Consider the following 25,076-nt stretch of genomic DNA (forward strand, 5'->3'; position numbering starts at 1 on the left):
CAGGGAGTTATGATGGTTTTAATAGTGGAGAGACGGCTTGCTTCAATGAATGAACATACTGCAAATGCATTAAGAAGCTCAGACCCCCCCCCCCTTCCAAAATGTACAAAACAATACCATAGAAATACAATGCTTTGAGCGCTCAATATCAAACAGCACTACGCACTACGTGTCTCACAACGTTCTGAGTTTTGAGCATGCATGCTGTCTGCGACTTAATTGTCTGCCTCAAAATGTCAGAAAAGGTTTGTCGTATCACACATCTCTGTGGTAAAGGGGTACTTACCAATCAGAGTGTGCAACATTTTATGAAGCATCTGCAACCTTTTTTCCCCCCAGAGATACTCGACAGGTTCGACACGACACCGCCGGCCCTCCATCCTTGACACATTTCATTTATTTTGTCATTTTGACATCACTTTCAGTTCAGTCCAAGCTGAAATTGGCCTTATATATATATATATATATATATATATATATATCTCTCTCCTCTTTTTCCTGATCCAACCCCATGCCTTTGCAGCTCACCTCATCCCCTCGTTAGCTCACCATGGTGCACTGCTGCAGATCATTGCCAATCAGACCCGGCCAGCCCACCTCATTCCCTCATTAACTCCCCTGTATAAATAGCAGTCCATCTCCCTCTGTTCCCCACCACTGAGAGTTCAACCAAGGTCTCCAGCGTTACTCTGTTTCCTGACCTGTCCATTTAGACTCTGTCGGTTCACCAGATCTTGGATTACCTGCCTGGCCCAGCTTTTATTTTGGATCGTTTGCCTTGTGGACTGATTGCCTGGTATTAGGATGAAAGATTCCCACTGTCTGTTTCAATACAATCAAAAAGGGAGCAAGCTATCTACTTAAAAGCATATGGTCATAACAACAAATACTTCAATTATGTCCTGCAGCCAGGAAATATTGCCCCAAAACCAAAACTAACTGACTTGACATTGATGGAAGGGCATACGTTTTTGACTCAATAATTCACACATTCATTCTAAGAACCAAAGTTTAGAAGCAGATATGTTTGAGGTGCTCCGTTCTGTCAAGTGTGTGAATAATTGAGAGCAACATCTGCTTCAGAGTCTGCCAGCGCCCCCATTGTGAATGTCAATCTCAATGCAATATTCTCGAAAAATAATCCCCCCCGGGCTTGCAATCTGCTGAGAAAGTTTAACGCGGGTGAGTTTATGGTGACTCCAGCTGCAGCGTTCTGTTTCTGCCCGTATGGTTGTGCAGCATTCTAGGGCAACAACGAGGTGCAGATGAGTGGATCAGTATCCATCACCATGAAAGTGTCTCTTCCTTACACCTTCACTCTTAAGCCCTGTGAAGATGAATATCTGTCGGGACAATAAATATTATTATTATTAACCACACCAAAGGGTCGCCTTGCAACCCCTTGGGTCCAAACGGTTGCAAGGAGTTGCATGGTGACCCTTTGGTGTGGTTTTGGGGCAGTTGAATTCAACCAGTTGAATCACTTGGGACGACGTGGGTCAAAGTGCAACAGGACACACCGCTGGGACAGCGCTAAAACCGCCTCGACCCTTTAGTGTGGTTAGTGCTTTACACAGAGAGATAGCCATACACAGACATACTGTACCTATCCACACATACATGACAATGTACGGTGCACACACACACTACAGACTGTGTAAAAGTGTCCAAAATGAAAATTGATTGCTATAATTCAATATTAACGATTATTCGATAGTCAATGGGGAGGGGGGAGACTTTTTTATATACATATAAACCATAAAAAAAGCATCAATTGATGCTTAGATTTTTTTTTTATAATCAATTTTGATCCCATTAACGATTACTCGCTTAATCGACATCGGACCCATCCCTACTACAGGCCCACCATAAATGGCATATTATCTGCATTTTTATCCAAACATTTACATCCGTTACATTCATCCATTCACACGCCGACAGGAGGCAACCATCCATTTCCATCCGTTACATTCATCCATTCACACGCCCACAGGAGGAACCATCCATTTACATCCGTTACATTCATCCATTCACACGCCGACAGGAGGAACCATCCATTTACATCCGTTACATTCATCCATTCACACGCCGACAGGAGGAACCATCCATTTACATCCGTTACATTCATCCATTCACACGCCGACAGGAGGAACCATCCCTTTACATCCGTTACATTCATCCATTCACACGCCGACAGGAGGAACCATCCCTTTACATCCGTTACATTCATCCATTCACACGCCGACAGGAGGAACCATCCGTTACATTCATCCATTCACACGCCCACAGGAGGCAACCATCCCTTTACATCCGTTACATTCATCCATTCACACGCCGACAGGAGGAACCATCCATTTACATCCGTTACATTCATCCATTCACACGCCCACAGGAGGCAACCATCCATTTACATCCGTTACATTCATCCATTCACACGCCCACAGGAGGAACCATCCATTTACATCCGTTACATTCATCCATTCACACGCCCACAGGAGGCAACCATCCATTTACATCCGTTACATTCATCCATTCACACGCCCACAGGAGGAACCATCCATTTACATCCGTTACATTCATCCATTCACACGCCGACAGGAGGCAACCATCCATTTACATCCGTTACATTCATCCATTCACACGCCGACAGGAGGCAACCATCCATTTACATCCGTTACATTCATCCATTCACACGCCCACAGGAGGCAACCATCCAAAGCATTTACATCCGTTACATTCATCCATTCACACGCCCACAGGAGGCAACCATCCGAGGCTCATCGGGAGCAGTTAGGGGATCAACCACTTGCTAGCCGGTGACACTTCCAACGTTACGCCAGTAGGAGCCGCTCTATCTCCTCAGGCCACGACCGCCCCGTCAGACATACAACATGCCATCTCTTGCTACATCCCTGCTCATTCTTTTGACCTAATGGGGTCTGCGGTTTGTACCGACATGAGCTGGGCTTATCCTTGGCAGCAGCACAAGCAAAGTAATCAATGATTAAAGGTTTTTTAACAACAAGAAGTCATTCAACGACGAGCAACCCAGAGGATCAAAGACACCTGAGCCGCCTGGAGGCCCTTTGTACCGTCACATTTTCCTGCCTTCATCTCAGCCATCAGGCTCTTAACGTTCAGCTCACGGGCTCTAGCTGTTCCTCAGCGCCATCCTGTCTCGCTATCCTAAATACTCTCCCTGGCCATTTACAGAGTTGCATCAGTGACACATACAGCAGGTTGGCTTGGCGTAGAGGTAGAGAGAGGCTGAACATTGAACGATGTTGCTGGTTAATCCTTGTTGGCACCATCTGGAGGAAGTACTGCACTGTATGCTATAGTCCTAAAACTGCTGACTGGATGGTCACCCATATCGATGCTTTTCATCACACCTGTCAAAGTGCCCATGATCAAGGCACTGCTCCTGTTAATGTAACACCGAGAGTGTACAAAGTGTGCCATAAGCTTAGTGGAGTGGCGGAACTTGCTGGAAGAATAATTCCAGTTACCATGTGTGTGACACATACTGTATGCTCGCACGCACATACGCACACACACACACACACACACACACACACACACACACACACACACACAGTATGACATTTGAGTCACATGAATTTTAATTGAGTGTTTTACTACTGTATTGTTGAAATACCCTTTTGTTGTACTCTTGACATAACTTAAAAGAAGGAAACTAAAAAATAAGACGACAAAGACAAAAGATTATACTGAAAATAAACGCTTGATCTTCCATAGAAACCATGCCATTAGTCCTATAATTATTATTTCAAAATGCAAGCACATTTTGAAAAAGTTTTAGCAGCACAATAGCTACTGCAGATCATTAAAGAAATGTTCTTTCACACATCTGTTCTTGCACAGTTCTTGCAAAGTGAAGCCAGATGAAATGACACATGAAACACTAATGTGTTGTTAATGAGCAAGACGCTGTCACTCTGGAGAACCACAAGACAAGACGATGAAAGAGCTTTAAAAAGAACTAAACCACAGGGAGCTAAACGCTAGGTATTCACACACCACTTCATCAGGTTGGTCTCAGAGGGCCTCCAATAGAGGCTGGATCGTGACTCACTCACACTCACACACACACACACACACACACACACACACACACACACACACACACACACACACACACACACACACACACACTCATTACATTACGCAACGTGGGTAACTACTAACTCACCCATTGAAAACACAGTAACTATAATGGCGTTACTGAATGGGAAAATGTAAAGAATTACATTACAAGTTACAGCAAAAAGCAGTTTCGTTATGTAAAGTAACTTAATGTAAGGGCGTTAGTTCCAACACTGCTCAATACACACGTTGTGATTCACACTGTGATGCACTCGTTTCTAGCGATGTGATCAAACCGATTGGACAGACATACAGTATAAGCCAGTTCAGAATGCACTGCTGTGTTGAATGTTGAAACCAATAATGGATGGATTACAATCTGAGAGGCAGAGGTGGAAGATTTGTTTTTCCTGTTAAGAGTTAGTTTGTTTGTGCATGAGCAGTCCCAGCGGCAGTGGTGGTTTGAGACAATATCATCTTTCCCCGTGGTGTATACTGTACACACACATCAACATCAACAGGCGATTCAGAAAAAAAAAATCCATCACGGTTCTGTTCTTTTTTCCACGCCTAACATTGAACCAGTTCAGAGTGTTTCCATTTAAAATGAATTGGTTCAGAGTTGTTTTGGAGCTGGAACATTTTTTTTTTTTAAACAAAATAAATCACACTCGTGAAGTGAGGGGCGCTCTTATCATTGAATACATGTTTCAATTTCAATAAAGCTCTGAGGGGTAGTTAAAAAAAAGCACCGGGTACTGGTGCGGGTCAGTTCGTAATGGAGAAAGTGAAAAGTGATGTGGAAAAGGACCAGTGTAGTACACATCTCCATAGAATGCTGTAGAAAAGGACCAGTGTAGTACACATCTCCATAGAATGCTGTAGAAAAGGACCAGTGTAGTACACATCTCCATAGAATGCTGTAGAAAAGGACCAGTGTAGTACACATCTCCATAGAATGCTGTAGAAAAGGACCAGTGTAGTACACATCTCCATAGAATGCTGTAGAAAAGGACCAGTGTAGTACACATCTCCATAGAATGCTGTAGAAAAGGACCAGTGTAGTACACATCTCCATAGAATGCTGTAGAAAAGGACCAGTGTAGTACACATCTCCATAGAATGCTGTAGAAAAGGACCAGTGTAGTACACATCTCCATAGAATGCTGTAGAAAAGGACCAGTGTAGTACACATCTCCATAGAATGCTGTAGAAAAGGACCAGTGTAGTACACATCTCCATAGAGTGATGTAGAAAAGGACCAGTGTAGTACACATCTCCATAGAGTGATGTAGAAAAGGACCAGTGTAGTACACATCTCCATAGAGTGATGTAGAAAAGGACCAGTGTAGTACACATCTCCATAGAGTGATGTAGAAAAGGACCAGTGTAGTACACATCTCCATAGAATGCTGTAGAAAAGGACCAGTGTAGTACACATCTCCATAGAGTGATGTAGAAAAGGACCAGTGTAGTACACATCTCCATAGAGTGATGTAGAAAAGGACCAGTGTAGTACACATCTCCATAGAGTGATGTAGAAAAGGACCAGTGTAGTACACATCTCCATAGAATGCTGTAGAAAAGGACCAGTGTAGTACACATCTCCATAGAATACTGTAGAAAACGACCAGTGTAGTACACATCTCTATAGAGTGATGTAGAAAAGGACCAGTGTAGTACACATCTCCATAGAATGCTGTAGAAAAGGACCAGTGTAGTACACATCTCCATAGAATGCTGTAGAAAAGGACCAGTGTAGTACACATCTCCATAGAATGCTACAGAACGGACAGAGAACACGTACAACACCACATGGGTCTTTGGACGCTGTAATCAGTGGCAGACTGTTCATTGGACCTCATCAGTAAGAACCACTAGTGCCAGGGCCCTTGAAGGCAACCCAAAAATAAAACCCCACTCTGAGCTCTTTGGACATATCAGTTCACAGCAATCACAGCACATTTTTGTGACAAAAACTAAATTAATGAATATTCATTCTACAGTATGAGAAAAGGAGAGGGGGGAATTGTTGGGAATTGTACAAGTCCAGAAAGTTGAGTGAGTGAGTGAGTGACTGAGTGAGTGAGTGAGTGAGTGAGTGAATGAATGAGCGAGTTAGTGAATGAGCGAGCGCTAAGCCTTAATTTTTACCTGCTTCACAGCAGAGGACCATGATCGAGAGGACATAAAGAAGAAGATGAGAGAGGAGAAGGAAGGATAGCGTAGGAGAAAAGTTGCACTGTCAAGCTGAATTTCAGTTGGATTCCATCGATTTCACCCCCACCCCTCATCCTTCGCTTTCTCTTTCCCCATTTCTCTTCGTGCTCATCATCCTAGGTTTCTGATGTAATTGGATTCCCTCGCTGTAAAACCACGGCTTTGATTGCCAATCGTGATCAGATAAAATAAGCTGTAGACCAAAGAACTTATTATTGATTACATTATTGGCTTCTGTATGTTGTGGTAGAACTGAGAAGTTGACAGAGGCAGCGCTGCCAGCACAGTATGTACAGTATGACAGAAAGGACTTACATTTCACGCGTATATTTTTCTGCTCGGTGTGACTCAAGTGACGGAAAATTCCCAGCGGCCTAGAGAAGGCCAGGAATAAGGTGAAAACTTGCTTTCACATACGTTATATGTACGCTAGCCTATTTATCTTTATTTAAAGATGGAGTGCCGTGATTTTTTTCTACCCTAAACAATGATCATCAAGTCTTATTGTTATATAAGGAGATGTAATTTAAAAGTGTACAGTATTTGTTAAAATGTTGTATTTATGTGGGCACGCCCACCAGTTCATTAAGTATGGCTGGTTTGCTGGTGGGTGGTGATGGGTGGTGATCCACCTAAACTGAAGCCGCACCCACAGCTGTAGTTGTATGATAAAGGGGGAGGGGTTTGACTGTCAAGGGTTCAGCCTCCAGGAAGAAACCCTAAATACAAAGTTAATACACCATTGCACATAAAAACGACTCCAGGGTGTCTAATGAAGGACTGTCACCTCATAGACACATGGAAAAATACAAAAATTGTGGCACTCCATCTTTAACCAGTTTGCTACCTCTTTCCCTTTACTCTCATTCTACCTTTGTCCTCTCTCTTCTCTCTTCTCACTGAATACTACTTCATCGTTCACTTTTGTGAGCGATGAAGCGTTCACAAAAATCCACGAACTACTTGCAACCCTGCAAATCCATGATGTGACAAATAAAAACAAAAACTACATTCTAGATTCTGTCCACCAGCAGGACCGTTTTTACCGGGGTTGGAGGCCGTGGCCAGGTCCCTTTGAGGCTGGGCCACTCCAAGGGAGAAATGCCCCCCGGCTCGGCACCAGTCTTATTATTATTATGATTTTTCAACCAGGGCCGCCCACGTACGTGGCCCGGCATTGTCCCTTCCTGTTTGGCACACAATGAAGTTGGTGCAAGTGGAGAGAACGGAAATAAGACGTTTTGCTCTTCACAAACGAATGGATAAAATGATAGAAAAAACAGAACTACACCGTACCCTAATGTAAACTTCAACTTAACCAACACAGAAGAGCATTTCCATTCATCAGGGCAGGTATACGAACAGATCAGTGAGTTCAGAGCCATTAGATGAGTCGGAAATAAAGAAGAAACCCGGAATTACCTGACACTTACCCTACTACATCTACTTGCATGACAGACCATTATGATGACATTGACCTATACTAGCCATGAATGATCGGAAGAAGAAGACAAACTAGAAGGCCACACATCATGACAGATTACCATAATAAAGTGGAAAACCCATGGGAGCTAGGTGAAAAACCCCATGGGAGCTACAGTAGGAGAAAACCGATGAGAGCTAGATGGAATTAAACCACATGGGAGCTACAGTACAGTAGGTGATGTGCTTTTACATGAAACAATTTTAAAGAAAGAAAAGTAGACAAAAATGAATTATATATTATGTAGCCTATATGAATTATTCTTTCCCCAAGACATTTTTATCTCAGGCTATGATAAAAAAAAGCAATATGTGCTATAAAGAACATAACACTGTACATTCAAGGGTTACACACCGGCATTCTGAAGCCTGCAATTCCGACGCATCGCCATTCTGACGCGCCGCATTACTAACCTTGTCCCTAAACGCATTACTAACACTGTCCCTACCGCACGCGGAAGGCTCGTAGTCGGAATGGCGGTGCGTTGAAATGCCACTCTGTCCACATACAAGTTAAAGAGATAACACGGCCAAAGTGCAGCCCAAAAGCATTCAGTGGACGCAGGACATGCCATGCCAAAAAGCAATCTAGTGGACACTGGAAATGCTGTGCCAAAAATATATCGAGTGGATACTAGAAATGCCAATGTAAAATAACTAAATATATATATATATTTTAGGCTTTGTGAAAGAGCCAGACATGCCTTTTTACTGCGATGACATACTGACATTAACTATAGGGCTGCACATCCCTTTGACAATCTACTATATCATTTTCTAACTCAGGCATGTTGAATTGATCCTGGCTTGTTGACATTCATCAGAGATGCTCCGACACGCTGACAGCCAAATTGGACCAAACTGCAGGTGTGTTGTCAACTTGACATTGTAAAGTTTACTTTAGCCTCTATTTACCCTTCTGCTATCGACTAAACACATTAAACAAGTAAAATTCTGCTCCCCCCCTCTCCTACCCCAGAATAAAATCACCACTGGCTGGCTGGCTGAGCCGCACTGATGCATGTGCACGCACGCGCACGCACGCACGCACGCACACGCACACACACACACGCACACACACACACACACACACACACACACACACACACACACACACACACACACACACACACACACACACACACACACACACACACACACACACACACACACACACACACACACACACACACACACACACACACACACACACACACACACACACACACACACACACACACACACACACACACACACACACACACACGCCTGCAAGCTGCACCGCTTTTCCTTTTGTTTTCTTCAGGGTTTTTTTTGTTTTCAGGGTGAAATCGACTGAGAACACATGTTCCTTTTCAGCGACACCCTCTTCACACCTGTATAGCTCTCATATATCCCACACCTGGGAGCTGCCCAGGCCAGTGTAGCCACACAGCTCCAGTGGAGCGGTCAAGGGGAGCTTTGTGTGAGGGTATGTTACTGGCAATTCTTTGAAGGACAGGCCAGTGTTACTTCAGCACAGACATTTCTTTCCCAGTTGACTGAGAGATGTTTCGGCTTGGACCCCTGGTCCACTGAATGCCCCGGTGCTATAGGACCCTGCAGCATTTATTTTGGTCTGTGGTATTGTTTTTAACTGAATTATAAGGTTCAAAGGCGGATGGATTCACAGTTCTAAACAACATCAGACAGATCCTGTGATGACAACAGAGCTACCAAAGGTATCGCAGAAAGATTACAAATGCTCTTTTTCCCCATGCAGGTACTGTATATATACGGACGTCGACGCTAGGTGTATCCAGGTCCCAGGTCCGTATATAAATGTACCCCAGCGTATACTCCGTCTATAAAATGGTTGAGGCCTACGGAAGCTTCTATAACATTGGTCCGGTTCCTATAGCAACGCCCCACCATTCCAACTATGGGATTGCAAATATATTCACAGTGCAAACCAGTTGTCTGTCCTTGGTGGATTTTCTGCCATCCACATTTCGGATTGAATTTGTGCGAGTGTATGTAGCGAGTGTGTGTGTGTGTGTGTGTGTGTGTGTGTGTGTGTGTGTGTGTGTGTGTGGGGGGGGGGGGGGGACACTCTGTATTTTAAGTTACACAGTATGACTTTGAAATAAACTATGTGCATGGTATACTATGTGCATTCTACTGTATCTGTGTGGAATTAATATCTGATTCACTGAGGCAGCAGCAACAGTAATATTTACTGTGGAAGTGTGCATTACACCGTTCAGCAGCATCTATAATTATTAGGTGGAACAAGGGGCCCTCAACCGGTTCAGGCATGAAAATATCAAAACAATATGCGGCGGTGCTAGAAGTTCTGTGAGCATTGCTCAAAATATATTGCTTTAAGAGAGACAAAACAAACAAAAAGGAAATGTTCTTACCGGTATATAATAAAACTACAAGCCACTGCAACCAGTGATGAAACACTGAGCGCTCATAAGAGAGCTGGGGGAGATTACTGTACAGTATATGATACTGCTGACTCCTTAGAGCAGTGTCTGTGATTTCATGCCTTGTTGGATTACAGATGACTTTAACGTTCATTGAATGTGACTTTTCTGTTTCTCCAAAAGTTAATTGATAGAAGGCTTACGACGTGAGTGCATGCAATCTATGGCTCCGATAACGGTGCAGCTTTGAAGTCTCCTTCTTGCTGCCATTACTGCTGCCATCCGCAGTTAAGGGCCTTTCAAATGTGAAGCGATATAACGCGCCTAAACTTCCTTTTCAATGAGACCTGTGTTTTTGCACGGAGCACTGGGGAGCAGTCGCGGTGCGACAACGCACACGTATTTACGTGAGCGCGGTCCCGTGAATTTGTTTGCGTGCTCATTTCGTGCACACGCCCGCGACTCACCAGACCTGGATACTGTTTAGCTTCTTTTTTTACGCTTGTGCCCTGGAGGAGACTTGTCGTTGATCCAGGCAACAGCGCCTGTGTTCCTCGCTTCCTGTTTGAAAGGCCCTTAAGGCTGCACGATATTAGAAAAAGCATGTGCTACTCGCTGACGTTGAATAACTCAATAACGATATGACTAAGATGAGTACAAATTGCAGTATATAGTTATGTCTTTTTGCTTCAGGTTAAGTTTAGAAAACTAAAGACATATTAATTGAATGTGTAAGACAAATATCTAGCCTAACAATAGGCAATATAATGGCTCTGAACTTTGACTTTCAGTTGCATTATTGCACATATAAATGAAATAATATCAGGCCTGCTGCCATACAGGATGGAACATAACATTGTCCTTTTGGATTTGGATTTTAAGTAGTTTCATGAGGGGCTACTGGGTGGGAAGTACTTGATATAAACAGAAAACGTTCCGTTGATGAGAGAGGTGGGAAGAAGCAGCTGTGCTCAACTTCATTTCATACTTCGATCTCCACAGTGCTTTGCCGATGGGATTGCTCAGTCGGCAAATAGACATAATAATATGCCATACATATACCTCACATGATGATACCTCGATGAAGGTACATTTTCGATAGATTTTGCAGGCACGACAATCTTCCTTTAAATAGCACGATCAAAAAACATTCCCATCTTTGCATGGGCTGTGGGGTGACATCTCCCATAGGTCACTATAGTCACATCCCATGGGCCAAGAGGATATACACACACACACACACACACACACACACACACACACACACACACACACACACACACACACACACACACACAGTACCATATGTCATATAAATGGATGTCTAAGCTCTCTGTTATGTTCGGTTACGTTTCCCTGTGGAGTTGCGTGCGCACAAGCGTGGATGCACAAATGTGGGATTAAGTGGGTGCATTGCTTTGTATCAAATGGCTGTTGATTGAATTCCTATGTACGCATGGGGTGTACCATGTATGTGTGTCATCAAACATTTCCCTCAAGTCAGACGTCCCACCCCTTACAGCACTCTCGCACCAAATAAGAATAAGATGTAGGCCCGTCAGTCTTCATTAGCCACGGGTACAGGGGCGTTTTGCATGCATGTTCAGTCATGTATGATCCCATTACATCCGCTGTGCCTCGACCTCTGACGTAAGCAGCACAACGTACAGTAGGTTACGGCTAATGTAAGCTGAAGTACGTACAGCCACTGTAGGACAAAACCACACATGCATCGTCACATTTGCATAATGCCACCGGCCGCGCATCTGGCGCTCTGACACATAGCCTCGTATGGACGGCGTGCACCTATGACGCGCACTTGTGAAAACATGCTCGCGAACATCTGGAGAATTGGTCACGTGCACACACGCACGCACCCACACGAACACAGACACACACAGACAGACAGAGAGACAGACAGACACATAGATAGAGAGAGAGAGAGAGAGAGAGAGAGAGAGAGAAGGGGGGAGAGCTTGTTGACCCATAGAGAAGGGTCAGTTGTTGCTGATGGTGCATGAACAGACATCAGAGGTTCAGGGGTCAACATATACAGTATACATGCTATAGCTGCCAGCCCCGTTTTAAATCATGAACTCCAATGATACGCTCTGTCTCTTGTAGTGGGAAAAAGTGTAGGAGAATGAAAGAACAAACAGAGACTGGGAAATCAATAAACGCAAACAATATTTTGATGCAGAACATTTACAAAGCTTCTGCGTTTGCCTTCTGTTGCATCCTGACCCCGAATGCAGCTCAAGAAAAACAAAACAAACTCTTCATCTCTTGTGCTATTGACTTGCTCAATAAAAACACCACCACTTAACACTAGCATGTCTGAACTCATCTCATCTACTACTATGACTATAAAAGGTCAAGATGACCGTGTTTTTCATGCGATTTGATTGGCTACTCTCTCCCCCACTGCAGAAATAACAACGTCTGTTTATTCCTCCCGAAAAAGTTTGGGAGCGGATAAAACACTGTCCAACTTTTTTACCTTTGGGTAGGCTAGAATAAATAAATAAATCTGCAGATTTATTTATTTATTTCCCCCAGATGGTCTAAAAATGTGTTACTTTGACCAATGTATTACCAATCTTGTACACCATTGCTCACGAAAGCAACACCCTTGACCCAATTATAGCCACTGCATCTAGCTTTTAATTACAGCTCCCCGGGCATCGTGTTGGGATATTTTGGCCGATATGGGTCTTTTTCTCTCAAGTCAGTGTGTTGCTGCCCCTCCCGGCTCATAGTTCTTCACAGACGGCACAGAGACAGCAGACACTCCACTGAACGTGTCAGTGTTGCTGCCAAAGTGTTTGAAATCATTCCGAACCAGATAGACCTACCGAACCTCTAAATGTTTTGTCAGTCAAAAGATAACAGTCCGTTCTGTCCGTCCTTCGTCTGTAAACTTTTCTGAAAGCGACGTGGGACTGATCTGCAATTCTGCAATATTATCCGTATCCGCTGATTGTCTCTAGACCAGATCAGAAAGCTGCAAAACCAGTTTATTCCAGTCTAAGGGCCGATTCATACTCCTTTTTTACCGCTGTTTCAGCACTGTAGTGCCGAAATGATTTCGGCTCGTCAGACATTTTCAGTAGCACCGAAGAGACGACTTTAGGACAGTACCCCCCCCCCCCCCCCCCCGAACCTCAAATGACGTCAAATTGTAGGCTCTACAGAGCCCAACCGACTTTTATTCGGCTCTAAAATAGGAGTATGAATCGGCCCTAATCCAACAACAGGCCATCTTTGAACAAGCAGTGTTGAGACAAGCTCGGAATATTGTATCTGACCCTTTGCATGTGTTGTACCGAGAATATGAGCTAATGCCATCCGGTAGGAGATATAGTGATGTCACTCCTGTCTGATTGGACATTAAATTGTCCAATCAGAAAAGGGACATAACATGGATTTTTGGGATTACAGAAAAGGTTATAAAAAACGTCCATTGAGTTTAGTGAACAAAAAAGGTTAACAAAAAACAGGTTTACTTTAGCTGGCATAATTTTTAGCTAAACTAATTGAAGAAGTGAACTCATATAGATGACGGCATTATGTCTAAATGATTAAAAGGCGGGTTTCCCATAATACACCTCTGAGATTCTAATTATGGAATGTACGGAAAATGGAAGTTTGAGACACTAATTGACTAACTGGCCTACTGCACAGTTGGTGGACAAAGAGAAAATATATTGGCTTCCTCATCATCATTCTCCACTACAGATTCTTAGAAAGTTCAAAGAATTCAGCTAAAATAATGAGCTGTCTCAAGTTCATTAATCCCTTTTTTCTGTTCTTCTGGAACTTATATAGGCAATTTTACTTCTAAAATAATTGGTAGATGATAGGGGATGGAAACAGGGAAAAACAGTCATTAACTCACTCTGCGCCTAGATTGCCTTTTGACGCCCTCTGCACCGAGATCGCCTTTGGACGCCTATTTTAATATCAATTGATTACGGTTCACTACGGTGTTCTGTACACGCTCATATGTAAAAAATAAATAAAACGGAAATGTAAATTCTGCTGGCTTATTCTCTCTATGGGAACGCAGTTTTTAGAATCGTAATATCTCGGATTCTTCTTTTTTGGGTCAAAACAAGCGTGATTTGCGCCTCATTTCTCCAAACGATATGATCCTCGGTTACAAAATGTATGTTCCTTCCTGATTCTCGGTTTCAGAGTGAAATGGCTTTCAGAATAAGATGCTTCGCCTATTAAATGACTGGATGGCGCCCTGAGCCACCACCAGATGGCGCTCTTGGCGGTAAATGAGTTTTAATATAACAATTTATCACAAAATGTTGTAAAAGAAATCATTTGCTAAGAGCACCCCTGCAAGGTTTTTTAAGACAGCAACTGGGCACCATAAAGTCAGGATGAATAACGCCCACCCCACCCAAAAGGCAACCGTGAAAAACATATTATTCACTCTAGGAGTTAATGTTTTGGACACTATACAGCAAACGTGTCACCACTCTTGTTGCCAGAAATCGGCCTGGGAATAACCTTACCAAACCCAAAATACTGTTCAGGTATACTGGAGACAGCTGTAACGATGGAGATGGATGAGTTGCTATATCGTATAGCTGTGTGTGTTGTGTACGTTTATACTTTAAAGAGGCGTGATTTACCTTCAAACTGACCCTTTTGGATCCTTCTTTCTACCAAACACTTTATGCCATTTATTAGGAAAACAAACAAGGAAGAAAATGATCTATGTGTGCGCTCAAAGTAAACGCGACAGAACCATCTGTTACGATGAGCCAGATATGAGCATCCCCTGTATATACGGTGCCTGAAAAGCAGTCTATGTGCTCGGTAAGTAAAGATGACTCAACATATGGCTGGCGGGGTTGTTGTTTTTCTCGTCCCCCCACATTGACACAGATGCTCAGACAAATTAGGTTGAATCTGCGAGAGTTTGTTCAGCCAGGTTTGTTTTTGTTGTGCACGGCACCAGCAGGATGGAGGAGAAGTGACAGCTAAGTCCTCAAGCATAATGTTTCAAAGAGGTATAATCTGACAGGTCTGTGTAGAGTTTCAAAGCATCAAATAATCTGCCCCACCTCACCCGCTGAAGGAAAAGTAATTCATCATGTAATATTGTGTTGCTGCCTGTCAGCCGCATAAATATACACAGTTTTGCCGCTGTATAATTATGTAATTGAAGATGATGTTTAGCGGGAGAGCTATAGTGGAATTTTGGACAGCTAGCTAATGAAAGGGAAGTGACGCATGCTCCTCAACATGACATACACCCACACCGTGCACACATTTACAACACATATACACGCAAAGACATGTATGTGCAACTCGTACACTGTACAGTATCATAGAGCCCCATATATATAGCCATAAATGATCAGTGGACAATGAAAATAGTCTCTATTTGCTACTGGCTGGCGGGAGTAATCCCTCTGGGGCACTAACAGACAGTTAAGAGCCCAAGGCAACTATTTAGCTACAGTATACAGTCAGTGGCGGCTTAATGGAAGGGCTTTAGGGCTGGAACTGTGAAACGCGCCGGAAGAAGCCCGGGGGGAACCCAAACGAGTCAAACGAGGAACCGCACGTGTAGAGCACTGGTAAGCACAAAGGGCCATTACGCCCCTGTATACAGTATTGTATAGTGCAGAATCAAATGACTTCATTTACGCGAGCGCACACGCACACTAGGGCATTAAGCAACTAGTCGACTAGTTTACGAGTCGACTAGTAAATCCACTAGTCGACCTTGTTGGTACAAGTTGATTTCAATGCTGTAGGCCTCAAGATCAGGTAGATTATAGTTATAGTCACCAATGTACACCGTTTTTAAATGTACAAATATTTATTAAAAAAATACTCGACTAGTAAACTAGGCAACTAGTAAAAATGACTAGAAGTGAATGCCCTAGTGCGCGCGCGCGCACACACACACACACACACACACACACACACACACACACACACACACACACACACACACACACACACACACACACACACACACACACACACACACACACACACACACACACACACACACACACACACACACAGATCTGCCATGCAATTATTATTCTAAAACAATATTTGGCAGCTAAACCGGTGAACAGACTTTTGTATCCACTTCGAACTAGGGCTGGTTGACAAACGTTTCTCATTTTTTGCACCATTAAAGTACAACAGCTCCAACCTAAAACCAACAAAGCACACGCATGTTTTTAAGATATTCCTGTGCTGGGAATTAAGGCTGATAGGTTGTCAGTGAACACTGTCATAACCCAAGGCTGATGGTCTAAGAGTCGACGCTATCAGGAGAACAAAAAGCTTACCAAGACATACAACATTATATACTCTTCACTCATCCTCCATCAATCCTGTTATGCTTCTAGCAGTGAATAAAAAATACTAGCTTTCTTCTTCATCTTTCTCCGTCTCTCTTGGCTGAACCGTACCTTCGCCCTCTTCTCTCACTATTAAGCTCCAATTCTACCTCTCTAAACTACATTTCTTGTATGGAACATAGCCTATACTGTGAAGTTGTTCACACAAAGTTCACCTAACTTTGCTACTACAAGGAAAACATTCACTCTCTTTTACTCTTTATTTGCTTTTTTGCCGTCTTTATGCTATCCCTTTGTTTGCTGTGCTTGCGGCAGTGCTTTTGTTTGATGTTATCTCTTCTCTTGCATTGTCTGAAGGAAGCCAAACAAAAATAAGTGTTACTCTTATTATGTACCTGTGCACACGATCGTCCAAAAACGAATGGCCGCTGGGCCCATCGCCTGTAGTCGGTCAAGTTAACTTTAAACCAATCAGTGTCCAGTTGAGTAGGAGTGTGCGGAGCTGGAATGTTAGAAATCATCACAGTTGTTGTGCAAATGTGTCCGGCGAGCCATCGGCGCAGTGTGGGCGAGAATTAGAACTGTTTTGAAGGGATCACTGCCGACCCTCGCTGCCACGAGCTCCACTGTTGTCAGCCAGTGGTCAGCTTAACTGGCTCAGTGGACAATGTTGGCCTTTACTGTCTGCGTTCACCGTCCATCAGGGACGTGCAGAGGGAAGTGTGTGTGTGTGTGTGTGTGTGTGTGGGGGGGGGGGGGGGATTATTTAATCCCACGATTTTGTAATTTTCTTTCACCCAGTGCCAATTATCTAATATAATCCTGGGCTCTACACTCCCTCTGTCAACCTGAGGAGAGCAATGGACTGACCTCATGCTTCCTTCAATGCATGAGGAGTCCAAGCCGCTTCTTTTCACCTAACGGGGCGGGGGGGGGGGTTTCCCTGGTTGGACGTAGCACGTGGAATGAACACGTTATTCCAACCAGTTCCTTTCTCCTCCATCAGGTGCCCTGATGACGTGGAGGAGAGAACACGCCCCCAGCGGGACTCGAACCCAGGACCTTCTAGCTGTGAGGCGACAGCTTTCTAATACGGCATGGAGAGGGGGGGGGGGGCAATTACGCACCATAGTACATTATGGAGAGGGCACTATTCACCGATGGCCAAAAGGGCAGAGGCTGAAGCACCCTTTCATGTCTATGTGTGCAGGTGTGTGCTGTCCATGTTTACTTCTCACTCTGCTGCCTCAAAGTTAGGGAGCTATTTAAAGTGAAAGAAATGATAGTGCATGTATACGTGCGTGCGTGCGTGCGTTAGTGAGCTGTGGCTTGTGCGACTGCTTGTTTGCATCATTACCAATGGAAGCCCCAGAGGGGCCTTGCCCTGCCAGCTGTGGTGGGGAGAGCAGGATGCAAATGTAATATCCTTCCATCACTGCTCATCAGCATCACACTTACAGGAGAGGAGGGGCAACAACTGACAGGTGTATATGGGCACTTAAAAAGGCTCCATTTATTGCCCAGACATGCAGGGCCACGGCTAATGTCTGAAGCATATATAGAATGCCACAGTAAATTGGTACAGTATGATCAAATACTATTTCTGCCACAAGGGCCAATAGTGAGAGAGCCAATTTGTGTTGCTGTATAACTGGACAATTAAACGGCTGCCAGTTGAGCGCACCGTGTCAAACAGGTGGTGATGAAATGTCCATGGGCTGCAGGTGTAGAGTAATCAATTGCATGTTATATTCCAGAACATGTCTGTGGTTCATTGGACAACTTGCATTGCATCGAAGCAGATTCAGAGTCAGTAAACTTTTCTTAGACCCAGTTTAGAGTTTTAAATGTCGATACAGTATTGTCTGTTCAGTGTGTGTGGTCCTTTGTTTCTACACAAGCCCATTCAAACCGGGACAGCATCCGTGCCATTTTAGATTATGTGGATATACAAGCTCATGGGGTGTCACTTGCCGTGAGCTTGTACATCTGCTATTTTCTTTTCCTCTGCGGACATTTGTTTTTTAATCTCGAAAGTGCGCCAACTACTAGAACTACTTTAGAAGGCCTCAGTATACAGTACATCAAAAGTACGAATTGAAAAAAAGGTAGCACGTCCAAATTTCTAATAAATGGACTCCACATTTCCACATTTGTATTGGCAGTTGGCACACAAACAAAAAAAATGCTTACGCATTTTGGATATGAGCCTTCATCAGAGCATTAATATAAATATTCAGAGGGTATATTATATTTATTCTGTTGATATATGTTATATTATTCTGGGGTCAGAACAAGTGACATTGCAAATACCAGTCTACCACTGTCTGGTCAAGAAGTGTACACTATGTGGTCTAATTAATACATTATTCTTGGGTCAGAAGCCACAGGATCGATTCTTGCCATCTACGTGTTTAGACTATCAGAGATTACACACACTTATCTCCTTGTTTGACCCATTTGGTTTCCACCTAGTCTCTCGTCCAACCAATTAGTCTCAACTTGACAATTGCAATTACAGCCAATTGGGTTGAAGAGGAAATTGTAGGGATACTCTGACTCACGTTCATGAATTCAGAAAATACACACGCGCGCACACACACGTGCACACACACACGCACACACACACACACACACACACACACACACACACACACACACACACACACACACACACACACACACACACACACACACACACACACACACACACACACACACACACACACACACACACACACACACACACACACACCGCTAAACACTAAAACCGCTGACTCAAAGAGAATGAAGAAAACAATAGAAAGGCGGCTAATTTGCTAATTTGATGCATGTTTAAATACAAAGTTTAGTCTGGCATACGGTATTATTACTCAGGCAAGGCCACTTGGCTACTTTGCTTATAGGCACAGCAAGGCAATGCATTTGTGCAGCACAATTCAACAGCAATTCAATGTGCTCTACATGAATTTTGGTGTAGCGGTAAACCAAAAAGGAGAGGACCAACTATAGAACCCTGGGGGGCTCTAATACAGTAAGTAGGGTTTAAGCCATTTAGGCCTGACGTCAACATTTTAAAAATGTCCTCTAAATCATAACAATTGTCTGAAAACCTCATGTTTCTATATCAGTGGTTCTCAATATTTAATTTCAAGGACCCCAAAAAATATATGTAATTGGCCGCCGACCCCATCTGAAAATGTGTTGTTCCAGGAACCCCCCAGAAGCAAAGATTTGAGTAAAAAAACGTTCACTCGGAAATAATACATATTCAAATTTTCTGTGCTTAAAACACCAAAAGGGGTTCCCGCCTAAAATGGGTTAAGTGGTTAATCAAATTATTTAATGCTCCATGTGCATGCCTGCCAACCTTTCCACAAAGTTTAATTCACACCGAGACACATGGAATGAGGCTAAATATGTAACCGCTGTTTCAACTCCATTGGTCAATGGTCAGCAGACCTGGAGACAAACAGCCTAAGTGAGATGGGTGTCAGCTGGCATGGAGCAAGAAGGGTCATCAGGGACTGGAGCAAATGGAGGGGAATCATCGCCCAATGTTCCAACAGGAACGGGAGGAACTAAGCCTAAGTAAGTAATACATCTAAACAAAAGCAAAAGCTCATACTCAAACAAACTACGGTATTACACAAGCACAAAATACAGCACCGATGACACATTTATTTGCACGATGGCAGGAATCAACCATTCTAAGAGAATCCTTGAAGCACAGAGAGGACCTCATACCTTGTTAAACTGTTCTATTTTAGGGTGGATTATACGAGAGATACTCCAATCATACTCTATGCCAGCCTTTGATAGACAGGACCGTTTCACTAATCAACTGTAGCAGGATATTCCTCCATGCTGCGATGGCAATGATGTTATACAGCCTTCTCTCTGATTAACAGACTTCTAGACTACTAGGGTCATTTCATTTCCAGCCAAACTATAAGACAAGTTTCAAAATGGTATAAAACTTGCATTACTTCTGGAGGTGAATCATTGTTGCGCCTTGTGATGACTGCCTATTGGAGGAAACGTACATGACACGCGAGAGAGAGAAACAGATGCGAAACGAGAAAACAAATGTTCAACGGACCACACTCTTGCCATCACCATGTCAGTGGTACACAAACATCTGGTGGCTTCCAAACTCATTACCACTGTTTATTGGTCACATAAGGACCGATACACAGAATTATGTGCACACACAGCAATATAGCTCAATGTGCTTAGAATATCAAATGATGCTTAAATATTGAGGGAGAAGTCGTTGAACATATGACGCATGCAAGAGATGGTGTGTGGTGGTTAGGATTTCCTTGTCTAGAAATGCCACTCGGCTAGTCTTGGATTGCATTCCATCTCCAGAACCATCTCCTCTACTGTGTCGCTCTGAGCTTTTCTACTTGAGAAAGACAAATATATAATACTATATATTTTAAGAGATATAATGAACATGCAGACTGCCCAATAGGGGCAACACAAAACATTGTGACATTATGACAAATAATGCAGTGAATTGTGCATGTGAGTTGTGTGTGCATATGAATCGTGATATGCACAGGGGAACGCCTCTCACGGAGAAAAAAACATTACATACCAGAAGAGTGAGCTCAATAGAAGAAGAATAAATAGCTGCATCCCATTAATGTTATTTAGTCGCCCCCTGTGTGCTCAATTGTTATTACTCTGCAATTACCCGCCATCAAAACAATAAACCAAATGTCTGTCTAGTGTCCACTGCCCTACAGAAATACAATATGATCCATAATTGCATACATCATGCACACACTTTCATGGGAAAATGGGAAATCACTGGCTCACAGTACACTTTGCTTCTTCCTGTCAATTCATACCCACTCCCTCAAAAGGAAATCAATAGCCACTCGCAATGATGATGCTCATAACTTTATCAAGTACACATATAGATGTCTTGAGGCCTTCATCAAGGGCTTATTGAAACATAAAAGAGATGCAGTTGCCTCATTAACCATGCCACTACTACTTCCATAAATCACAGTAATATTAGGTATGTAATGTTGTAGATATCTTCTGTTAACAACCAATGCGCACAGCACACATGCATAGGGATTTAAAGCCAGATCATAACCCCAGCAGCGTAACTAGATGTCACTGCCCAGAGCCGTCATGATTTGTATGAATCTGGACAAATCTGAACATCACCCTGGCCTTTACATTGCGATGCCCAATCCTTGTCTGTAAGTGTGCATGTGCTGACTGAGGCTTTATAGTTTAGACATACTGTTGGTCCGACTGTCATTAGACCGACAACCTACCTCAAACCCTAACCTAACCCTAACCAACCTACCTCTAACCCTAACCTAACCCTAACCAACCTACCTCAAACCCTAACCTAACCCTAACCAACCTACCTCAAACCCTGACCTAACCCTAACCAACCTACCTCAAACCCTAACCTAACCCTAACCAACCTATCTCATACCCTAACCTAATCCTAACCGCAAGCACGGGAGCAGCGCATGCCCGACCGCATGTCCGTCCGTTGTTTCCGCATGTCGGTCCGTTGGTGTCTATAATCTGCGTATAGTGCATCCCTTTTCACAGTTTTAAAAGTCTTCGAGTTTGTTCGAGGCATAAGGCAAACTGGGCAAAACTGTTCCTCAAATGGAAATTGCAGATATCATTATTGGCATTCGACACAACAATGATGTATTATTAAATGACTAAATCAGTTTTGTCATGCGGTCAATAAAGGTGGTTGCACACTGGGCGCGTTTTTCGGAAAACCGACGGAGAAACGCAGCTAAAAATCTGAAAAACGCGCTCTGGGTGAAGGGACTTTAACTGTGGTAATAGTCATGAAATTGGACGAAATCTTTTGGAGATACTGTATGAATGAAGGACTTTTTGGTCAGAAGTGAACGATAGGCCTACTTAAGCACATCTGTAATAGTTTCAAATCCAATTCAAACATTGAAACTAAATTGAAATAAAAAAGAATAATATCTACTAAATAAACACAGCACCAGCTATATCATTGTTATTATTGGCCTAGGTTCTGCGGATAACCTGATGACATAACTATGGTCAAGATCTCTCACGCTAATTACAGTATGTCAAAATGTGCTGGTCCAACCATGAAGTTCTACATTTGAGTGGGCTGCTGTAGCTGGGACGATATCTCACTGTTTCCAGCCTTCGGCAATAAAACAAACATCAATATTGCATTTTTAATAGGAGTAAAAGGGGGCATGCATAATTTGTTAATGCTGTGTTGTGTGTTGGTTGCTTGTATCGAGGCATAAACCATACTGGAGGATGTCAAGCTGGATTTGATAAATGAACATGAAATATTTATTGCCGACAAAATTATGCTATTAGTCTTAGGCTGCAGATGGCTGTTATTGGTTCCGGGCGCAACTGAGCTACACTGAAGACAGGCAACTGAGCAAATTGATTCAGAGCTGTACGTCTTCTGTGGAAATCATTTCCTTTGGAGAACATAGAGGAAATTATGACCAGCTGATTGCATGTCATGTTTACCTTGAAGCATAATTCTACAGTATATGATGCACATGGACCAAAGAGGTGATATTATCTATCCTGAGTATGCATGTATCCCATTGAAAATAAGCTAACAGCAGTGTTTGTCATACTATTCAAGTATTTTCATTTGTTGATTTCTGTCTGATGGTCAGTATAGGCCTAGTACTTGACGGAACTATCTGTTTTGGCCTAGTACTTTGACGGAACTATCTGTTTTGGCCTAGTACTTGACGGAACTATCTGTTTTGACCAATTGGAACCATTGAGCGGTGACCCTCACTAGAAGCGTGATGGCACATTGTGTGTAATAGTGCAGAGATGAGACAGTACAGGCATGCAGGGGCTGTGGTACCTCTTCTGCTTTGCTCTGCTCAAATGCAAATTCCAAGGTTGGCACCGCCAGCTGGTTGGCGAAGAAGCTGACGTCTCCAGGCAGCTGCAGAGAGCTGACATTGGGGCCAGGGCAGTTCCCACCACGGATACAACTCAGGAGCTGTCTCTGGATGGAGAGAGGGAGAGAGAGAGAGAGAGAGAGAGAGGGGGGTGGGAGATTAATTTGATACTTGTAGTTGATCGTGTATAGTTCATGGCTCCAGAGGCCACTGTAACATGAAACTCCACATTGATGTTGCAGGCCGTTAATAAATGTTTCAGTAAAAGGGAAGGGAATTGACACCATTTTGCTTGTGGTCTTCTGATCGAAGAACGCATGGTTTACTGTAGCACACGCCAAGGCACAGAGGAGGAAAGGGAAGGGGAAAGGAGGTGGATAGACGGATATAAAATGGTGAAGAGGGAAGTCAGGGGAAAAAAGGTCGGAGATGATGGACTCCGCAGCAAATTGGTGGTGGGTGGACAGAGAAGGAGTGGAAATAAGAGGTTTTAAAGGTCCTACAACCTGTAGGACCGTGTGTGTGTGTGTGTGTGTGTGTGTGTGTGTGTGTGTTTGTGTGTGTGTGTGTGCGCGAGTGTGTGCGTGTGCTTGTGCTTTTTTTTCTTTTTTGTTTTCCCATATGCGTTTTCTATCCCCCAAAACACGCGATCAGGCTTCCCTCCTTTCTCATCATTTTATGGAAATTGCTCTCCGGAACAGCTCAACTGATTTGGTGGTTCCCGGTGATGGCATCTGATCTGTATCACCCTACTTTGTATAATTCCTGCCCTTCTCCAGTCTTCACTTCAAAATTAGCATTTCCACTTTGTTCACAATGTTGTTCACATTGTTGATTCTCCAAGCTGGCATGGACTGGAAACAAGCCTGTGTTTATCTAGTATCAGTATTATAAAGACTCAAAGATTGAATAATTTGCACATCAGTGCCTCCACCATCTAGGGCCGGCGAGGAAGTTAACCACAACATGCATTATAAAAACGTTTTTTATATTTAACATCATATTGTTTATGTACCTCAAATGTATTTCTAATGGTTTGAGCCTAAATCTCTGATATAACCAGTTCATGTCATTTCTGTTTGGCTTCTAAAGCAGTTTTAGCTGAAATACCACAATGTCCTGATGTGGTGGGGGCGCTGTGTATGCAAATGATGTTCTCCGCCACACCCTCATCCCAGCTACTCCCCTCCCACACCGTTGACTCATTATAATGAGAAAGCCCAGAGGGGCGAAACGTTGTTGTATTTAGGTTGAAATAAAAAAGAAGGGAAGCAGAACTATATCGTGTGCGGACATTCCACTTTTTTCTTCATCCACCCCCCTCCCCTCCCACAGTCTCCAAAAACGAAATGCTAATTTGGAACTGAAGAGGCGGAGAGACCTCTGAATACCTATGACATCACGAGTAGCACAGACCTGTTGACCAGTGAGACCACTGTACATGAAACCCAAATACGATGTGAAACCCTGATTGTTTAAAATTGGTAACGTATTACGTGGGGATAGAAGACACGCAGGGGAGTCGAAAAATGGGAAAAGTTGAATTTCATGTTGTTTTAAACTAAATGCCAAATTTAGAAAGT

At 43.3% G+C, this 25,076-nt stretch overlaps 1 protein-coding gene across 1 annotated transcript in view; it reads right to left on the bottom strand.

The window, feature by feature from the left end:
- naaladl2 (N-acetylated alpha-linked acidic dipeptidase like 2) overlaps positions 1 to 25,076 on the bottom strand; it is a 347,063-nt gene that overhangs the window by 75,684 nt on the left and 246,303 nt on the right. The window contains exon 13 of the mRNA XM_080770411.1: positions 23,454 to 23,600. Coding sequence (XP_080626537.1) covers positions 23,454 to 23,600 — 147 coding nt within the window. The remainder of the gene's footprint in view (positions 1 to 23,453; positions 23,601 to 25,076) is intronic.

This window comes from Protomyctophum bolini, assembly GCF_963924005.1.
Source record: "Protomyctophum bolini genome assembly, chromosome: 8".
In the NCBI taxonomy this organism is placed as follows: domain Eukaryota; kingdom Metazoa; phylum Chordata; class Actinopteri; order Myctophiformes; family Myctophidae; genus Protomyctophum; species Protomyctophum bolini.